We start from the raw sequence: 16,809 nt of genomic DNA, 5'->3' as shown, positions 1-16,809 counted from the left end.
TCTAAACATATCTCTTTAATTAATTAAAATCTATTTTAAATGACCAAGTTTGTAACTTACACAACCTATTCAAGGACTTTTGATCATTCCAATCCCAAATACACAGTTTTTAATCAATTTTAACTCTAACTGTCAAAAAGAAACAAATTAAACTTATAAAACAAGCATTAGACACTACTATTTTCGTTTAAAAATAAAAATCAATAGTTATATATTTAATTATTCACACTATTATTTCATTTTTAACTAGTTTCCAAACTTCTCCATACCAACTTAGCTCTGTCTTTTGTTTCTTTCTTTTTACTTAACAAGAAAAAAATCTGATGTTCAGTGTTTTATTTCATCATTTTCTTTAAGAAATTAGTTTTTTTTTTTCATGTGTTGTCTTGTTTTCCCCTTCATGATTATGATATTTATTCTCTCTCTTTTGCCTTTAGTGTGTAAGTCAATGATATGTGGGAAGGGTCAAAAACCCAAAGTCATATTTGTCCTCCTACTATTGAAATTGGAATTATATGCTGTACCACATTTCCTAGGTATCTTATTCCAACTAGGTCACTAATTGAGTTAATACATTGTGTAATTCCTTTTAATTATGTCTTTTAATCCACTATTACTTTATTTAGTGTCTTTCTATTTTGATATTTTTATAACAAATTTTACTCATGGAACATTCAGCTGTGTAGCATTAAAATAAAATCAAGTTCTTTTTATTTATATTTCAATTATAGGGTTTCCTTTTCTATAAGACTACAATAACTAAGTTAATAAAATGGTATACTTTGGTTATATAAAATCTCTTGGATCTTTGCCTTTTATTTATGCACTTTTTTATAATAATAAAATATAAAAAAGCATAATTAGAAAATTAAATATTATGAAAATTATTAAAATAAAAAATAATTATAAAGTCAGTAATCAATCATGTATACTAAAAAATTATTATTATTTTTTTAAAAAAAATATGAACAAAAATAATAATATCATTACATCTGTGCACCAAAAATATAATTCTTTATAACATTTTGAGAGTTGTTTTTAGTTTTATAAAATAACTTAAATTCTATTTTAAAAATAATTCATTATTTAATTGCCTCTCAAATGCATTAATAAGTGTCTAAAAAGTACTTTTCAAAATTCATTAAAAAAATTCTAAAATAGACAATTTCAATTAATAATGTATTTGTATCTGCTAAATTATTCTTATAAAGAGGGTGAGGAAAAGACTGAGATTACCTATTTTCAGAGTCAATGTTTTTATTTTATTTTTTGAAAAACTCATGGACCTATAGTTTTAATATTTTAATTCTAAATTATTTAATGTCAAATATATAAACATATATTTAATTTTTCTAAGTGAAATTGATTTTAAAAATTAAATTACAAAGTATGCACACATGTGAATATATATATATAATTTCCTTTGACAAATTGCACTATTCAAATTGGATTAAGTTCCCAGCTGTCAAACTTCACAATATTGTGTTTACAGCTGGAATGGCCCCCTCAGAGTGTGTCTTTTATTGTTAATTTAATTTTCTTCTGCTAACATACAAAGGCATATTACCAGTTTGATTCTGTGCTGAGAAGTGTTTCTGAATTTATATTATCACCAAATAATTTGTATGCAAGTAACATTAAAAGAGACATATGTGATTTAATTAGTGTAAAAAAATTATTAAGTTATGCTGTTATTGATAAATTTTTAATTTAGAAACAGAGGTCATTATTCCCCAATCTATAAATTTAAATACCAAAACTAATATATCTATTGACTTATTTATATGTACTTGTTTAATTGTTTCTAAAATGATAAAAATAGAAACTTCAAACATTAATATTGAGTTTCTTTTTCATTTTAAATAATTAGTTATTTAACTGATAGTACCCTTCCTAATCCATAATTAACATATTAAGAAAAGTAGTGTGAAAAGGTTTTGAGAACAAAGGGGAAGGACACATTTGTAAAAAAACTTGAAAAGTGGCACAATTATCTCCACAACTCTTCAATGAAACACTTTAATTTAATTTTATTGGTGAACTCATTATTGATTTAGATTTTACATGTATAAGATATTTTAAGTACATAAAAGAAATGTATCAAATTATCCACACAAAAATATCAAACTAAGAAACAAATATCAAATTAAAAAAAAAAATGATAGTCTATTGTATATATAAATAAGAGCAAAGGTTGTGTCTAACTTTTCTACTTTCAAATAATAATTTTTTATTTAAATCTTAATTTAATAAAATTTTACAATTAAGAATTCCGTATATAAATTATATTATTTGTTGAACCTTTTTCTATTTTATTTCTATTTTATGCTTAAACAATAATAGTTCTCCATCTTTTGCCCATCTGATTATTTACTAGCAGACAAAAATTAATTGCATTAATGTACCAACTATCCCCAGTAGGTCAGTTGAAGAGAATAATTGCTGATTCTATTTTGTGGCTAACATTAGTAGAAAAAAATTATACAGTTGGATATTTTACTTCAAAATTTAAATAATTGAATTAATAAACTTAGATAAACAATATGATGTAATTTAACAAAATAAGTTAAATATTTTAATTTAAAAAATATATTTTATTTAACCTGACATTCTTAATTCCTTCTATTAGTAAGGTTTTGGTCATTTAAGTGAATTTAAGAGAGAATAATTGAATGAATTTAGAAGTAGTTTTTTTGTTTGTTTGAATAAATTTGAAAGTAAAGTGTATGAAAATTAGGATAGAATTAAAAAAAATCTCCAAATCTATTCAAATAAACAATAAAATAAATTTAGCTTCAAATCTTCTTAAATCCTCTTAATTATTCTTATAAAGATCCACTGAAATGAAGAAAACTTAAGAGACTTCCGCAAAATATTGAAAAATCATCTAATTATTAGTAATTCCTTTACTTTCACCATAAAAGAGAAACTTCCTTCCATTGTATGTATCACAATTAGTTGATAAATTCATCCATTTTATTCTAATGTTGAAGTGGTATAAAATTATCACCATCCTAATTAATTCTAAAAAGACTTTATTGGAAGATGAAGTTATAATAATATTGTTAAAAAGTGTAGATGAATTTTTAGAAAATAATTCATCTTAATACAAATATAAAGTATTTTTACACATAAAATATATTTTTTTTAAATTTTTAAGAGGATTTTAATTCTTTAAAACTATATAATTTAAATTAAAAAACAAATTTTTCATGTTCTCTTCACTCTCACCTGTATATGTTGATTTATTATTCTTGAATTTTCTTTTCAGTTTATTTAAATGACGTTGACAAATAATTTTGTAAGCTAGCATTAGTTATTTATTTTTCAAATCATATTATCAAAATAATTTTTCAGAAAAATATAATCACAATTTTTCTAATATTTATTAGAAAATTTTGACTATAACTTTTTACAAGAGAATCTTTTACTTATCTTAAAAAATTTACAAAAAAAAATCCAATAAAATTATAAAATATTCTTAATCAATTTTAATTAAAATAAATATAACTAATATTAGCTAAAAATAATACTTTTAAAAGACATCTATTAAGAATCATCATCTACTGATATTTTTAAATTATTAAATATCATTTAACTTTAAAATAATTTGTTGCAATTAAAATACTCTATCTAAACAACAAAATTAAAACATTTAAAAAATAAAACAAATTGTCTGGAAAATAATTTAATTTCTGTAAAATTATGAAATTCCCAAATAATCCAACATTAATTATATTTCCCCAAAGGAAAGAGTTTGGTAGTTTAACTTGAATAATAACATACCTAGTTATAAGAAGTTGAATTGCCCTTAACATATATGAGACAACTAAGTTACATAAAATTGGATGAGAATGAAAGTGAAAAAGTGTAAAGAAGAAAAAACAGGAAGAGGTCCTATTTTAATCACAAGAAGATGTCCCAACAGAAGAAAAAATGATGGGAGTTTCACTTCTTGGTTTGAAAAAGGTGAAATTGCAGAGTGTGGAGAGTCATTGTACACCACTCCTTTTTGCCCAGTCTATGAACTGCATGCCTCCATAGATGTTGTTGCCAAATCTTACACCCACAGTGAATGCCATTGCAACAAGAGGGACCCTCTTTGCCACCACAGATGCTTCAACAAGGCTTTCTAGTCCATTGATGATCTGGTAACGGGTGTTGGATGACACAGCAAGGAAGAATCCTGATAAAGAGAACCAAATTACAAATCATCATCATCTTTTCAATCACTATTACACCTTTCCACTATAGATGTGTTGAAAATGATGCAACAAGCAAGCTCAAATGTCTATGTCCATCTTGGCAGCAAGGAAACAAGAAATAGAAAATTTAAATATGCAGGAGAAGACATACCCCAAAGAGCAGCACTTTGCAGAAGAGGAGGCACGGGTATGTCATCTTCAGATTTCTTAATGCTCCTGTTTAAAATATATATATATAAAAAAAAGTTACATAATTTATCAAAGCAAAAATGACACTGACACCCCTCGTGAAACAAAATGCACTTTTGCATGTGCATTTGCTCTATTTCTTTAAGAAAACAACAAAGTCAAGCATGTATAAATAACTTAACCAAAAGAGGATTAGTTAATAAGAATTTTTGTAATAAAGTAATACAACAGAACCCATCTTGGGTAGACATACCTTTTGGCATTCATGATCATGTTTGCAATTCCTTGACCAATAATACCACATCCAAAGCCAACCGATCCATACAATGCACCCTGAAAACAGAACGTCGGGTATTCAAAAGAATAAACTAATACCAGAAACCAAGTAAATATATATATATATATATATATATATATATATATATATATATATATAACAGTATAGCAACATATCTAATACTAAATTGTTCCATGCAGTGAGAGTTTGATTCTATTATTTTCTGGGTTTTGTATATAAGCTATATTCCGCCATAAATCAAATAGTTACTTAACATTTAAACTTTGAGAGCACCTTGTAGAAGTATGTAGCAATGCGCTGCATCACAGAGAATTTACATCCCGGTCTTTCAGCTTCAAAAACACTGCATTGAAATTGTAATTTAGTATCACATCCATAATTTCACATTCCTAGATCTCTGAAAACATTGGAGAAGCTTACATAATAACAAATCATGAACATCTCACATTGAAACAGCAATAACGAATTCCCAAAATTTTATCCCTTTCCAAACACTAACCTGCTAGGAAGAGCCGAACAAGCCTGTTGAATTTGTCCAAGTAAACCTTTTGACAGTGAAGGCTTGCCGATTCGAGCATAGGGTGCTAACATACCCACCAATGCAATGTCAACAACTACTCCAACCAGAAGATCAGCAGCATACAACTCAAATTCAGCCCAGAAATCCTTGCCCCTTTTTTGAACCTCTGCAAACGTTGCACAACAAGAGTCTATAACAATCTGCACATGCCAAAACAAGGATAATCAGGTCACCACATCTAATCCCGAAAAGACTTTAAAAGTTCTTTCATTCTAAAAGAAACATTTTCTTCCTTCTTATGGTGCATTGAAGTTGACAAAAAGAATTTTCCTAACTCATACTCAAACATAACCTTATTATATTTACACATGCATCTTCTCTAACAACTAACTTCCGTTCTATCTCTCATTTCAATCTCTTTTTATATATAACCATTACGTTTATTATTTTCTGTCTCTATCTTCTAAATGTTTTTATCATTCTTCTTTCTACTCAATTAAAAAAAGAGCTATACATTTAAATTTTTGGGAAACAAACCTCGGTTCCAACTTTGAAAAGAAAAGAAGGGTCCGCGAGCATTCGATTTCTCAGCATGGAACAATGCTGCATCAGGAAAGACAGAGGCCAAGACGAACTCTGCAATAATAATAATAATAAGGCAAATTGAGAGCAATCAGGGAAGAAAAAAAACTTTTTTGAACCCAAAAATTTAAACTTTAGAGAGAACCCACCTGCAATTCCAAGTAACGAAGAAGAAACATTTCCCGGATGCCGGTGACCCTGGCGGCCTCCACCATATCCCCAGGCAGCTTCACGCCACGTGCTTCCGATTCTCTCATTACCGCTTCAAAATTCAAAAGGGGTCCAAACTCTTCATCTCCCCCTCCGTCTCTGTCTCCGTCACCGCCGCCACCGCCGCCACCGGCGTCACCATCACCTCCGCCGCCGCCGCCAAAAGAGGGTTGATCGTGTGTGATCTGTGGCAACGGGAGGAGGGGTTCGGGGGGTACGCAGTGGATCCTGAAGGCGCGCACGTGGAGGAGGGAGTGGCGGAGAGTGATGGGCGATGAGCGGGGATCGTGGGGAGAGTTGAATTGGGGGAGTGACCATTTGGCGGCGCTGTTGCTGGAAATGGTGAAGGTTGGCATGCTGGTGTGGCGGCGCGGGATGTAACAAAACACTTGTGTACGAGTGTTGTGCAGGAAACAAAAGTGAGAAAGAGGCAGAAAATGGGTTGCAATTGCAACAGGTTGAGCTCTACTCTGGGATTCAGGAGTGGAATGTAACTACCAATTCTATATAATAGTAATAAACTTCGTACAAAATTTAAACAGCAAATTAAAAAAATAATAATAATAGCGTCGCCTGAGAGATTCGAACTCTCGCGGGGAAACCCCATGTACTTAGCAGGCACACGCCTTAACCACTCGGCCAAAGCGACACCGTTGAAACCTTTTTTACCATAGTGAACTTTATAGGTTATTGTTTCACTACCCACTGCTGATTAAGTGAAACTGATTTTCCATTCTAATATTTTACATTTTAAAAAACTATTACTGATATGTTATTATCTCTCTCTCTCTCTCTATATATATATATATTTTTAGTTGGTTCCATCAGTTTGCCAAACTTATCACTTTAGTATTTTGTTATTATTACTTTAAGTATTTCTAATTTGAATTCTACACTTGTATTTTTAATTTAGTTCTTATATAATATTTGTGTAGAGTAGTCAAATTAAAAATATGTTAATCATATACCATATTGAAAACATAAAACACGTATACAAACAAAATTAGAGATATGTATAAAGAAATAACAATAACTGTTACCAAATCAGTAATATTTTGTTCAACAACACTACATATGTGTTAACTCATTTTTAGCTATAAATTAATTTTGCATAAATTACTTTTATCAAATTACATAAGATAATGCTATTTTCACAAAAAAAAAAAAAACTAATTAATTTATAACATAAAAAGTTTTTATTATATACGCATTTGCAAGGATTAAAATGCCAATGTAAGGATTAAAACACTAGTTTCGTATATTTTACAGTACTTGATGTGAAATCATACAGTTAAAACTACAGTTGTGCATAATTGCATATTGAGATACTATTATAGTAAGTATTTTCAATTAATCAAATTTTAATATCATAAACTCCAAATTGCCGACCCTAACCAAGCTTTAAAAAACAGCATGAGTGACAGAGCATAAAAATATTTGCCTTTGTCCTTTGTAAAGAAATTACACTCTTTCACAACTATACAACATTTGTCATCTACAAAAGAAGCTCTGCTATAAGCACAACATTGTCTGTTACATTTGTTTGAGTTTTCCAACCTTTGTGCATCAGCTTTGCATCTGCACTAGGGAGAACATGGATGATTCTTTCTTCGATGACAATAATGTTCTTCACATATGGGTCTAAAACAACATCTTCCACTGTCAATATCTTCAAATGAAGAATAAATCTATACGGATAACAAATACAGGAGCTATTCCCCACAAACAGGACAATTTGTGAAATTGCCTACACAAGTTTACAGCCAACTTTAACACAAGGGAAAGAAATGGAAAATGTTCAAATATGAAAACTGATGAAATAAAAGGGCATAATGGATTGAGAAACATTTTCCTTCCCTTTCCCTTGTACAAAAAATTTAAAATCACACAACACTTCTATATGTATATATGAATAAAATTAAGAGGGATTATGGTTTCTTGATACTCAAGTAAAACTTTCTGAGTGCTTGGACTTAAGGGAACGCCGTGCCCGTTCAATGGATGCTCTTGGTGTGGATCCGGTGCGGTTCAGGGATTCCGGTTGAGCATCTGAAGGCCGAGGAACGAGCTTACACCCAATTTTCCGAGCAACGAACCGAGGGGAGCTTCGGGAACTGTGACATTTGGCCACACTTTTCATTTCTTGCTTTATTTTACTGAACTCTTCTTCAAGTTCTCCAACTCTAGAACTCATCCTGTCCATATCCACCTTTAAAACCTGGTTTTCACGCACAACAGTCACCCATCCATCTCTTTGTACAATTTCACCGGCTGTTTCGCCTAAGGTGGTTACAGGAACAGGAGCTGCTGTGGCGATCTCACCATCCAATGCATTAAGGCATCCAGCTAATGCTGTTCTCAAATGCAGTTGTTCAAAGAACAGCACTTGAAGAACAACTCTGAGGGGTAACCTGTCATTTTGGGATGCATGAGCACAAGCATGGATTGAAAGTTTCTGGTAGTCAATGATGTTGCATAGTTCTTCCTTCTCTCTGTCAGAGAGCCAAGGATGAGCCTGCACAATAGCATAAGCAGTCATCATTAAGTTAGCAATCCAAGACCACAGATAAGTCTTTATGTAGAAGTGTAGCTCAGAAAAATCAAACCTTGAAATATATGTCCAGTGCCCTGTAAAGCCCATCATGCAATAATCTTGACGACTCGGGGAGGGCGTCTGCAAGCCGGCGTATCTTTCCTGGTTTCAAATTAACATCTGAAGCAATTTCTGAGATGTAGCTATCAATCAACTTCGAAACCTTCCTCAAAGACTCAGATGATGGTGATGCTGGTGTTTGCTGGTCATGTGATGAAGGAGAAAAGGCAGTTAAGTTTGACTCTGTAGATACAAAATAATGGACTATCTGTTCAATACATTCAGTGTTATATAATGCATCTGAATCTGAATAGGTAGGAATTAGAAGACTATCCAAAGTTGCAAGTTCCAATTGCATCCCTATTCTCCTCTCCAAAGAATCCTTGCAGGTTTGGCTGACATTCAATATCAAAGCCACGCGAAGAAGTCCCAGCAGGAAACGGCAATAAGATTTCCCCTTCTTGTCAGGAAGAAGTTTCTCAATGCTTTCCAACAGAACTCTCTGATCAACTGTGGCCGGCGTCAAGCTAAAGCTTGCAACTGTTCTAGTCTTGCCACCTTGACCACCCTGCCACCGACCAAGACCAGGCAAGTGCTTTCTAGAATAGTACATTATGGCACCTGCAAGGTTTTCAGGTCTTATACCTCTTGCTTGCATTGTCTTAATTAGCCTCTCAAACAAACTCACACTGAGATATGAGATGTCTTCAAACCACCAATCAGATTCTGAGCTCCGGATCCTGGCACCAGTGTTGATGCCATTCCAAAGAATGCTTCCACCAGGGCTCTGAAAACTCCCATACATCATCATGGGCCATCCAAACAAACTTGGGTCCGTACAAACCATCATAGACAGAGCATTCAAACACTTGCCCACTAACTGAAGCTTTTCAGCTCTATGTAGAACTGGCTCAGAACTTTGGAGAGCCAAAATACAATCTTTCCAGTTGCGCAATATGTTTTTATGGAAAAAACTCTCTGATTTTGACAACAAGTTACCTTCTCCAAATTCATCTGTCATTTCAAGATACTCTGCAGCACAGTGAACCGATACTACATTTCTGGCTGTCAGTTCCACACGGTACCCATAACAGAATTTGGCTGCAACTAAGAAAGTGTCAGGACCACCAGGAAATTCTTCCAGCACCATTTTCAGAGTCTTCTTGTCTGTATCCTTGGACTCGTCATTTGCTTTAGCAAATTTTCCACTTTTTGATACAAGAGGAAACTGCAGTTCCATGACATAACTTATTTAAACTCCAATGCACTCAGTACACAAATAGTTTACCAAAGGGGTAACAGTATAACTACCATAAAATTAAGCCTTGTGAAACAGAAATGCTCACTAGTTCATCACGTAATCATGCATGGAGTCCAAATTGAAAAAAGGGAAAAACAGAAATATCTCAAAGCTCTAACTTTTTCCTCTTACCCAAGAAAGCTAATTTAGATGAAACAAGAACAAGTGTTCATGACATGCCAAAGAACCCACCTAATCCAATTACTTCCACATCAACAAATCACGAGTAAAACGAGTATGAGAAGTAGATAAATTTTTAGCTTCGTCACTGACTGGGAAAGTTAAGCATTAGTAATGAAATATCTGCACCAATGAATATACAACACGAATAACATCCATAATTTAGAAGCAAAATTTTACAACCATCATCTTAAACAATACCACATGAGCTGAAATACAATCCATTTATAATTAAAGCAGTCTTGTCCCTGCCCTATCTGACCTTAAGCTGAAGGAATTTAAAAGTCAAACTCGACAAAGAAAACCAGCAAGAACATCACAACCTTTGAAAACCATTCAAGTGGATTCCAGCTTAGGAATACAAGGCTGCCCACAAACTGGTGGAATTTTACTAAATTCTAATAAATAGATGAAATTTATGGTGAGACCGTGAAAGCTTTGCGGCCATTGTAGCATGTGGTATGGTATCTCTAGCAAGTCTAATCCAATTCCCTTATTTGAAGATGGAAGCTTCCACAACAGAGATGAAAGAAGCCAGAAGTAGAAGCACAAGCCATGAATCACATTAACGCGGTTGGATCAAATTTCGAAAAATAAAAACACAAAGAGCAGTAGGACAAACCAGAACCACAAAAAAAGCCCCACAACTATTTCATCTATGAATAAACCAGAGAGAAGAGCAAATTTCTGAAAGGAAAGCACGTACCTTATGAAGATGGAAAGTGACACCCTCGATGGAAACAGTGATATCACTTGGCAGTCCCCCATTGCAGAACCTATCAAGACCACAACCCAAAAAAATTAACAACATAAATCACATCAAAATCTTCTTTTTTTTCGATATGCATGTCTGACTTGGACTCCACCCAGTAATCAGGTGAACAAAAGGTGTCATTTCCTCATCAGTCCATTAAAAAAAAACGAATTTTTACTTCAAAACAAGAAATTTTGAGAAGGAGAGTACCAATCACTGCCTTCTCGACGAAACCCGGAAAGCTTCCCAGTAGGAGCCATGGCTGAGGGAAGGAAAGACCCTCTTTTTCCTTACTTACTCTACCAACACAACATCATTGTTTCTTCCTAAATTGTTGCCTCTTCTTCTTAATTCTAGAAAGAAAAGGGGAAAAAGAGAAAGGCACAGATGTATCTTTTATATGAAAAAGAAAAAAAAAATTAACCAAAGTATGGTACAGAGAGCATAGCCCCTAGAAATAGAACAATTAAAGAATTGGAAATTGGAATTAAAAGAACAGAGAATGACACAGGATCACGACGGCAGAAACGGTCGAGGTAAAGTAAAGCAAGCTTCAATAAAAAAAATTGCAGCGCCAGTTTCGTAAGTTAAAAGCCTTGGTACAAAATAATATTTATATAATATTTTGTAGTCATAATAGTAAGATTTAACTTTCTGTCAAAATAATTACTTAAATATACTTTTAATTTCTTAAATTTTGTATTTGGTGTTAAAATTTAAAAATAATTATTTTAGTTCTTTAACTTAACAAAAGTTTATTATAATTCCTTTACTTAAAAGTCTTGCATTTAAACATTGTGAAAATAAATCTTAAAAAATTATGTAGTTTGACAATTTATGATATAGATCATAAAATCAGGATAGACTATAATATTAATGACGTGTAATTGTTTAACATAACATATAAACAAAACTAATATAGATTAAAATTTAGAAAATAAAATTTCAATACTAGAAGAACTTTCCTCAGTTTAAATATCTCAATGGCATGAGTTGTATTTAAAGATAACTTTTTTTATTTTTATAATTTATATTATATTACAATTTTTTAAAATTTTTCTTTAATATAAAGTATTGTAATTTAATTGATATTTTATTTAATTATTAATAACAACAAAATATATATACATTTTCTATGATCTAGATGTTAAAACCTAAATGTTACCATGTGTAAAATTTATTAAAATGTAAAATATTAAACGTTAATATCACTTATCATCTACTATGCATTGATACTTCAATTTAAGTCATGTATTTGTGTTCGTTATATATTTATGTTTGATATTTTAGGATTTTTACGTATATTTATTAATGAAATATATAATTTATGAAATAATAATATTTGTGTTTGTTATATATTTATGTTTGATATTTTAGGATTTTTACGTATATTTATTAATGAAATATATAATTTATGAAATAATAATATTTTAATAATGATGATAATTTATAACTTTTTATATTGACACTTGATACATATTATTTAAATTTTCATTTACATAATAATAATAATCATATATTTATATATTTTTAAAAGTTATTATACACTCCTTAATATATATATATATATATATATATATATATATATATATATATATATATATATATATATATATATATATATAATGTATTGTATCTTATTATGTTAAAAATAAACCTATGGACATGTTAGATATGTATCTAATACACATATTCTATCATACATTATAGTTTGTTATCGTTATAATCAATTTAATTTTTTTCAATAATACAAATCTAACACTTTCATTTAAATAAATTATTTTAAATTTAAAACATTTTTAGGTTTCAATACTTTCATATTTGTTTAAGTCGAGATTAAATATAGTTTATCTATTCAATTTTTTCTTCAATATTTTAAGGTTTTCTTTAAAGACAAGACTTTAGAATGAATAATATATATATATATATATATATATATATATATATATATATATATATATATATATATATATATATATATATATACATATATATATATATATATAACGAATTTTCCGTAAAAAATATCTCAAAATTTAAAGGGAACAAGTAAGATAAAGTAAAAATATTTGAATATAATTGAATAGTAGGTGAAGAATTGTAGTTTTTGAAGATAGAGTATTGAATATTATGTTAAAAATAAGATGAATGAATAAATGCCAAGGAGAAGAATACAGGTCAATAAAATGACAGAAAGTGTGATGTGAGGTGGAAATTAGGTTTTGTCTTTTTATTTGTTTTTTTCTTCTTCATTTTCTTTCTTTTTCTTTTTCTTTTTTTATATAAAGTTTTGTTTGGTTATTCTTTTGGGGTTGTGCTCAACAACTTTGCCTCCTGCAGAATCATGCCCAATCACAACACGCGTGCCTTCGATTTCCTTCTTACCTTAATCAGAGCGAGTGCTTTCCACGCGCCATCGTTTGGTGAGTGGGATCCACTGTCGCACAATCAAACATGGGTAGCATCGTTTTTTTGGAATGGTAACATGGGTGTCATAGTTCATGGTTTGTTTGGTTCAACAGAATTAGGAAAGGAGAAAATATTAAAATTATTATTAATAATAATAATTTAATATCAGGTCATGAAACAAATGAGTGATTGTAGAAATAGCATTAGTTGTAGAAGAAAAAAACGAAGGGAAAAATGAATTTCGTTGAAGTCGATACTTCACTTGTATATAAATTATATATTTCTTAGTAATACTAAAATACCACTTTTTTAAATCCTTTATCAACTGGATAACTGGAGAAAAAAAATACTTATGCTTCTCTTATTTATCAATCCAAAATTCTGAGTTAACAAAATGCTGATTTATTTTTTAACATTTTATAAATCATATCACAAAATAATAAAGTAGAACAGTTATCCAGCTAGAGTATAAAGTATTATATTTTACGGTTATCTAAAATAATTATAAAAATTTAAAATTTTATATATACAACTAACTAACCAAAACTATGTACAATATTATTTTAATGGTCACTACTCAATAGTTTCTTCACCATCCAACACATGTTTCAGGGAAACCTTTTCTCCATTTGCTCATACCCACAGGTTGATCATAACAAAAGAAAGAGCACAACACATACAAAACACAAATCACAAACAGAAGGATAAGCGAGATATAAAAGAATTCATACAATTATATAACATAACAACACTTAATTATTCAATCAAGATAAACTAGTTCAAACATCCTAACATGTTAAGACCTAAACTTGATTGTCCAAACTTAGAATGAATACCGAGCTATGGCGGGTTGTGCACTTATGGTGGCCTCTACTGCTTTGCAAAGCCATTGCCACGGGTTGCACCCTACCACACACACAAGGTTAGTCTGTTACCGCGCAATAGACCTCCAAGTAGCATTTACATTAGGACCTCCTACTACTCTCACCACATGATTCAATCCTCTCTATGTGAGAATGAAAAATCATTAAAGTGTTAGGATAACCCCAATACTGAGCTCTTTGTATTCATTCCAACATACTTGAATCCCACCGAGATATTTACACTTTGAAATCATAATTTGTTTCCATTAGAATTCACAACTCCATTATTTGATACTCATATAATCCAACATACATTCATACATCATCCAAAATAATCCACCATATCCTTCAAATCAAACAAGAATAATTAAGAAAAGAATAAACTAAACCAAGACTATTTGCTCAGCGCACACTCTCGCATAACGAATCTAGAGGTTCCTCACACAGTGACACAAGCCCGTTTACGAATAAACTTCCAATAGTACCATACCTCAACCCCTCGCATAGCGCTCCAATTCGTCATGCGAAAGTCTAGAGAGAGACCAAACCCCCCAAACACTCATTATACACACCCCTTAGCTATTTGAATAAAATTGACAGTGATCCTAGACCACCCCCAGGCGCTCAACGCCCTGATTCGCTATGCGAATCACAAGGCAAAGAGAAAACCTCTAAAACCATTCGCACAGCGCACCCTCTCGTTGTGCGAATTGCTTAGATAGTGAGCAAACCCCACTGTGAATCCATTCGCTCAATGAGTCTGCATAATTCTACAACACGAGTTTTGCAGAATTATGCAACTCAGCCTAAGTTTACCAATTCTAACTATTTTTCCTAACTTCTAACCATCCTAATTTGTGTTATACACCTAATTAGACTTGACTAAGTGATTATAAACCTCCATACCATCAATCTAAAGTGTTTTTGAACAATTTCTACTTTAAAACCTCAAAAATTTCAACTTATAGACCCAAAAGCTAATATACCACTTTTGACACACTTTTGACCAGTTTAAGGGTTCAAGCAAGTCACATTTGACTTACCAAAGTTGCTCCAACAGTCCAATTGAGCATCTAACCTCTAATTCTCATTTGCATTATCCCACTTCCTCTAAAATCACTCAAAATCAAATGTATGCCATGTCTACTCATCAACAAATCTTCTTATCTCATATTTCTAACATCCAATATCACAAAAAATTTAGCATTCAATTTCGTCCAACATCACCATTCAATGTACCATATTCAAACACAATTAATTTGAATAAGAAAAACCTACTCCGTAAGCCACATTTTCATTCAAATAACACCATACTCAATAAATTCATCGTAGATACAAGATTAATTACAATTTAAAATGTATCTAGCTTTCCTTACCTCAATTAAATGTTGCACAACTCACAGAAGCCCCCTGACAGACGCTTGCACCATAAGGAAACTCTAAAAAATCCTACAATTCACCAATCGGTGATATGAAACGAATTTTAGAACCTAAATTGAGTTGGAAATTGAAGAGAGAAAGTACTAGACACATGCAACAGAATCAATTGCATGATTAAGATTCAATAACATACGAGAAAAGAGGGAAAACAACTTACCAGCTAGAATCAAGAAATTGATCGATCAGATGTGTAGGCCTTTATGTCGTGATTGTCTGGGCACCTTCTGATCGTTAAACAGTGAACCAGAAAGTGAGAAAGAGTAGAGAGAAGTCAGGAAACTCAAGGAGAATAAAATTTTAGAGAGATGGAAGTGATTTAGATAATGAACTGAGGTTTAAAATTTTTATTGATATTATTAGATTATTTTAAAATAAAATTATTTATCTCATTATTTTAATACATTTATCTATTATAATACTTTATTTTCTAAGTTCTTATCTTTAAAATTTGTTAAATAAACTTTAAGTTGATTTGTTTAAGTAAAAGAAATCAAAATTAATAAATATTTGATTGATAATTACATTTCAAATTATTAGAGAGTATATATATTCTCAAATGGTTTTCGACTTTGATTCCCAAGCAAGTATCACGATAATTTCAATGATACTTTTAACCTCAAAGCTAAACACTACTTTTCGTAAATATAATTAATAATACAAACATATAGTTTCTTTGTAAAAGTAATAATGAACTTAAGTAGTATTTTTAGCCGATGAAAAATTGTGTTTTTTATGTATATTTAATTTAAATACAAAGGAGAGCTAAATAGAGCTATTATCATTCTTACATATAATGATGCTTCGTCATTAATGTTTTTTTTTTTTATTATGCCAGTTAAAACAATATCACTTGTTCAAGTAATCTTCAAAACCACTCATTCCAACTTCAATATTTTAAATCTCATACTTCTTGCTAAGATTGTTTGAGAGCCTTTATTATTATCACGTTCCTTTATGTTAACTTCATATTCGTTTTTATGATTTTTCTTACGAGAATACTATAGCTTTAATTAAAAAGAGACTACTTTTCGATTGTATTCAGAAAAACACAATTCAAAATATTTTTTATAATGTAATATTTGTATAATAAATAATTTACATTTATAATATTCAATGAAAGCTAACCTCTACCTTAAATTTTTGTGAAGTCACAAACACCTCCTCCTTCTATCAACTCCAGGAAGGACAAAGGAATGCCCTCAACTTGTTTTTAAAAAGATAAATTAATTTTAAATTAGACAATTTGGAATATAATTTCATATTTTG

At 30.7% G+C, this 16,809-nt stretch overlaps 2 protein-coding genes and 1 non-coding gene across 3 annotated transcripts; all 3 read right to left on the bottom strand.

Moving 5' to 3' along the window:
* Positions 1-3,711: 3,711 nt before the first annotated feature.
* Positions 3,712-6,568, bottom strand: LOC106758785 (protein RETICULATA-RELATED 1, chloroplastic). The gene is made up of 7 exons (XM_014641772.2): positions 5,944-6,568; positions 5,750-5,848; positions 5,192-5,412; positions 4,966-5,035; positions 4,648-4,727; positions 4,357-4,421; positions 3,712-4,186 (listed from the first exon to the last, which is right to left on the bottom strand). Exons 1-7 carry the CDS (start codon positions 6,358-6,360, stop codon positions 3,993-3,995), a joined length of 1,146 nt encoding a protein of 381 aa, XP_014497258.1. The 5' UTR covers positions 6,361-6,568; the 3' UTR covers positions 3,712-3,992.
* A 3-nt stretch (positions 6,569-6,571) lies between these two features.
* On the bottom strand, positions 6,572-6,653 carry TRNAS-GCU. The gene has a single exon. It is a non-coding gene; the product is annotated as a tRNA-Ser (tRNA).
* A 769-nt stretch (positions 6,654-7,422) lies between these two features.
* LOC106759598 (BTB/POZ domain-containing protein At3g44820) lies at positions 7,423-11,375 on the bottom strand. The gene is made up of 4 exons (XM_014642849.2): positions 11,042-11,375; positions 10,784-10,853; positions 8,611-9,825; positions 7,423-8,519 (listed from the first exon to the last, which is right to left on the bottom strand). Exons 1-4 carry the CDS (start codon positions 11,089-11,091, stop codon positions 7,950-7,952), a joined length of 1,905 nt encoding a protein of 634 aa, XP_014498335.1. The 5' UTR covers positions 11,092-11,375; the 3' UTR covers positions 7,423-7,949.
* Between the last annotated feature and the right edge of the window lie 5,434 nt (positions 11,376-16,809).

Source organism: Vigna radiata, chromosome 4 (genome assembly GCF_000741045.1).
Source record: "Vigna radiata var. radiata cultivar VC1973A chromosome 4, Vradiata_ver6, whole genome shotgun sequence".
Classification (NCBI taxonomy): domain Eukaryota; kingdom Viridiplantae; phylum Streptophyta; class Magnoliopsida; order Fabales; family Fabaceae; genus Vigna; species Vigna radiata.
This window is presented reverse-complemented; position numbering and strand designations above follow the sequence as displayed.

Bases quoted from the DNA above. Each gene is read 5' to 3' on its own strand.
- LOC106759598 (XM_014642849.2), bottom strand. From the start codon at position 11,091: ATGGCTCCTACTGGGAAGCTTTCCGGGTTTCGTCGAGAAGGCAGTGAT. The intron at 10,854-11,041 runs GTACTCTCCTTC...TGGTCTTGATAG, and splicing joins CGTCGAGAAGGCAGTGATTG to GTTCTGCAATGGGGGACTGC. The intron at 9,826-10,783 runs GTACGTGCTTTC...ATGGAACTGCAG, and splicing joins TCACTTTCCATCTTCATAAG to TTTCCTCTTGTATCAAAAAG.
- LOC106758785 (XM_014641772.2), bottom strand. From the start codon at position 6,360: ATGCCAACCTTCACCATTTCCAGCAACAGCGCCGCCAAATGGTCACTC. The intron at 5,413-5,749 runs GTTTGTTTCCCA...TGGCATGTGCAG, and splicing joins TTTTCAAAGTTGGAACCGAG to ATTGTTATAGACTCTTGTTG. The intron at 4,187-4,356 runs GTATGTCTTCTC...TCTCTTTATCAG, and splicing joins GCAAAGTGCTGCTCTTTGGG to GATTCTTCCTTGCTGTGTCA.